The sequence below is a fragment of the Haliotis asinina genome, chromosome 8, assembly GCF_037392515.1.
Source record: "Haliotis asinina isolate JCU_RB_2024 chromosome 8, JCU_Hal_asi_v2, whole genome shotgun sequence".
Lineage (NCBI taxonomy): Eukaryota > Metazoa > Mollusca > Gastropoda > Lepetellida > Haliotidae > Haliotis > Haliotis asinina.
In genome coordinates, this window is record NC_090287.1 from 15862160 (window position 1) to 15866727 (window position 4568).

The 4568-nt window shown below is 43.8% G+C and overlaps 1 protein-coding gene across 1 annotated transcript; it reads right to left on the bottom strand.

Annotated features, from left to right (window-relative positions):
- Positions 1-713: 713 nt before the first annotated feature.
- LOC137294474 (nuclease SbcCD subunit C-like) lies at positions 714-4289 on the bottom strand. Its single transcript, XM_067825497.1, has 2 exons — positions 4134-4289; positions 714-2333 (listed from the first exon to the last, which is right to left on the bottom strand). The coding sequence occupies exons 1-2, from the start codon at positions 4287-4289 to the stop codon at positions 714-716; spliced, it is 1776 nt and encodes a 591-aa protein (XP_067681598.1).
- Positions 4290-4568: the final 279 nt, after the last annotated feature.

The following is a 4568-nucleotide window of genomic DNA, read 5'->3' on the forward strand; positions in this document are numbered from 1 at the left end:
GCCGGTGGGTGTGCACTCTAGTGTATCGACGCCTTGTCACTGGCCACAGGTTCATTAGCCGATACGGTTAGCCAGATCTTTGTTTATGGCCTATAAAGCTAATAAGTGTTAATTTCAAATTGCATGTTTTCGGTGATTGAAGCTGTGCATTGCATATTGTCAACAACAGACAGGCGAGCAGGCATATAGGCGTCAATAAACCAGACACTGAGTTTTCTCCGTGACAGAATCTGCTTACCACAATCAACATTTTATATATATAAGAGTTGTGTTTTACGTTGCATGTGACATTTAACGATTCACTCAGTATGAATGTGTGACTCCGAGCAGTGGTGTTATAGGTATATGTGCATTTCATTTATATTACAGCATCATACAAAATTTATGAACTTCAAGTATTTCTGGAAGGCTGTAGATTGTTCACTTGTCTTAATCAATGCCCTGGCTGTCTAACTAATGGGAGATCACCGGTGTGAGCAGAGTTGTCGATCCGAAGCAGTGAGTGAGTTTAGTTTTATGTCGATTTTAGCAATGTTCCAACAATATCACGGCGGGGGACACCAGAAATGGGATTCACTCACTGTGAACGCTTTAAATAATCACTAGGCTACGCCACCTCCCCCGATCCGACTCCGGACACCTTACTACCAACCCTTTTCTTCACCCCTATCCCCCCAAATGCTCCAAGGCCTGTACATGTCAAAGGACATACTTTATGTAAGATCAACAGGCTTGACAGCAACCCCACCACACACAGAACTAAAGGCGACGGCAACTGCTGATTCCGCTGCATCCGTTACAGCCTGACGGGATCTGAGGACGGCAACTGCTACTTTTGCCGCATTAGTTACAGCCTGACGGGATCCGAGGACGACAACTGCTACTTTTGCTGCATTAGTTACAGCTAGACGGGTTCTGAGGACGACAACTGCTACTTCTGCTGCATCAGTTACAGCTAGACGGGTTCTGAGAACGACAGGTGTTAGTTTTGCTGCATCCGTTACAGCCTTGCGGGTTCTGAGGACGACAACTGCTACTTCTGCTGCATCAGTTACAGCCTGACGGGTTCTGAGGACGGCAGCTGTTAGATTTGCTGCATTAGTTACAGCCTGACGGGATCTGAGGACGACAACTGCTACTTCTGCTGCATCAGTTACAGCCTGATGGGCTCTGAGGACGGCAGCTGTTAGATTTGCTGCATTAGTTACAGCCTGACGGGCTCTGAGGACGGCAACTGCTACTTCTGCTGCATCAGTTACAGCCTGATGGGCTCTGAGGACGGCAGCTGCTGGTTCCGCTGCATCCGTTACAGTCTGACGGGATCCGAGGACGGCAACTGCTACTTCTGCTGCATCAGTTACAGCCTGAAGGGATCCGAGGACGACAGCTGCTGATTCCGCTGCATCCGTTACAGTCTGACGGGATCCGAGGACGGCAACTGCTACTTCTGCTGCATCAGTTACAGCCTGATGGGCTCTGAGGACGGCAGCTGCTGATTCCGCTGCATCCGTTACAGTCTGACGGGATCCGAGGACGGCAACTGCTACTTCTGCTGCATCAGTTACAGCCTGATGGGCTCTGAGGACGGCAGCTGCTGATTCCGCTGCATCCGTTACAGTCTGACGGGATCCGAGGACGGCAACTGCTACTTCTGCTGCATCAGTTACAGCCTGACGGGTTCTGAGGACGGCAGCTGTTAGATTTGCTGCATTAGTTACAGCCTGACGGGATCCGAGGACGGCAACTGCTACTTCTGCTGCATCAGTTACAGCCTGAAGGGATCCGAGGACGGCAGCTGCTGATTCCGCTGCATCCGTTACAGTCTGACTGGATCCGAGGACGGCAACTGCTACTTCTGCTGCATCAGTTACAGCCTGATGGGCTCTGAGGACGGCAGCTGCTGATTCCGCTGCATCCGTTACAGTCTGACGGGATCCGAGGACGGCAACTGCTACTTCTGCTGCATTAGTTACAGCCTGAAGGGATCCGAGGACGACAGCTGCTACTTTTGCCGCATTAGTTACAGCCTGACGGGTTCTGAGGACGACAACTGCTACTTCTGCTGCATTAGTTACAGCCTGAAGGGATCCGAGGACGACAACTGCTACTTTTGCTGCATTAGTCACAGCTAGACGGGTTCTGAGGACGGCAACTGCTACTTTTGCTTCATCAGTTACAGCTAGACGGGTTCTGAGAACGACAGGTGTTAGTTTTGCTGCATCCGTTACAGCCTTGCGGGTTCTGAGGACGGCAACTGCTACTTTTGCTGCATTAGTTACAGCCTGAAGGGATCTGAGGACGGCAACTGCTACTTTTGCTGCATCAGTTACAGTCTGACGCGGGCAACAGATGTAGAAGTAATGTCAACAGCCAGTCTGTTAAGACGTGACATTTAGATTTAGATTTAGAATGCAGTTGGCCCTGTCACTATAATGGCTGAATATCCTACCAGATTCAGCTTGAAACTGAGACTGATTATGCTTTGTACTTGGAGAACGTATCGGACCATTTTAACTTCGTAACCAATTATAGCAGTAACCTTAATCACTTGTTTTCTGTAGGAGTATATTATGGGCTGGGGTGGTATACTATGGCCTCGTCCAGAATATACCACGGGGTATAAACTAGACTAGCTCAGATTATGCCTGGGGTATAGTCTCGGCCTGTCTGTGACAGGGGTATATTCTGGCCTGTTACACCGGATCGTCTGCGTGACGACCGAACACTTTAACCACTAGGCCACCCAACCGCTCCTTTAAATTGTATGAACTGTTAAGGCTGGATATGCTCGCTGATATACTCGTGTCATCACTCTTTTGTAGAAATGTGTACGCATATTCTTATGATACCCTGCGAATTAACCATTCTTAATGGGGCCTCATGACTATTCAAATCGGTACTAAAACGAGGCTGAAATGGGCAAGGACACATTCGCATAATGGCGAAAAATCTAATTCTGTAGTTCCTGGTTTCAAATTTCTATTGAACGGTACATTACGAAACTGTCCAATAGTCTAGGAAATCGCGGGAAGGGGCTACAAATATACTGTTCTGAAACAAATCCACGGATTGAAGGGCGATAATTTACCATTCTTCACAACACAATATGATATGTCATAACCGTTATGATGTTGCGCAGCACTTATGAAGGGAAGGTGCTCTGATATCAAGGATGAAAGTCTATATGATGTTGGCATGTAAAGATCTATCAATGATAAAAAATATTGCTATATTTTAAAGAGAACCCAAGTATTTACATAAGTATGTCATAAACCACACCGTATTGATTTATTAATGCTTCTGTGATGTACTCTGGGCCATGAGGCCTTAAATCCTGAATAAAGTCTGTCAGTCAGGCAGCTCTGAAGTGTCGATAGTGGAAATATAAGCAAGGGAAATCGTTTACTTTATCATCATATCTTCAATACAAAAGACTCAACGTATGTCGTGACCTGATTTATTGTAGATCTGACCACTGTAATTTTACTTCATATTCATTTTGAAATGTTGCCTTAAAAGACTATTAACAATAAACACATTCGTCATACTGATGAATAAAAATACAATTTTCACAGGATGCAATGTGTAAGTATACTGTGTGCAGTGTTTATATTTACAAATGTTTTTACATTAGTCTGACACATGGATGGCAACAATAACAGCTGGATGAATTCATAATTTATCAGAGACATGAAACATTATCATAATCTCTTACATATGTATGATTTTTTCAAATTCCCAACGAACTTTTCAAGCACTAATTTTAAACAAATCCATTTATATGTATTACATTCAATAGCTGTGCCGTTTGGGCAATGTATTTCACAAAACCTGGGAAGATGTTCAACAATTGAAGCAGTTCCAGCTAATCAGTGCCAATGTTTGAAATTTATGGAATACTGTAAGATGTTCAATGAATTTTTATCATCATACATGAATTTACAAACTCCATACTTTCAAGTTTAGGTTTCTGTTCATTTCTTCTATATGTATTGTCATCTTTTTCCTTGAACTGCCTCTAATGTTTATGTATTTTTATTGAGGTGGGTCAGTAGGACTGGGGGTCAGTGTCTGCTGTATCACTCTCTGCTTCACTGTAATATGAACACATGCCGTAATTCGTACGTACTTACTATGAATAATTTTTCAGGATCTTTCCCTATTTTCGTGATCTGCCTCCATGTGATCTTATCCATGGGAACATTGTGACAAGATACAGTGAAATCATGACGAGCATCAATCCGACACAAAGGCACATGGCAGTAATCTTTCCTTTTCGAGGTCGTCATTTTCAAGGTTGGGTCAACCTGTTTAAACCTCGCTTTCGATTTGACCCGGAAGCTATGCATATTGGCTAAAAATGGTCTATACAATATACAGTCTGTAGCAGACATTTCATTGAACTATGTAATCTAGGATTTTTTATGTTATGTTAAGCTTACATTGAATTTCTAAGCTGTAAAGAAAATAAATTTCGCTCAAAGTTGGGTTGGACAAACAGTGTCTTCTTTTTATGATCTCTTGGAAATAATGGGGAACAAATTATATCCGAATACTTTATTAGATAC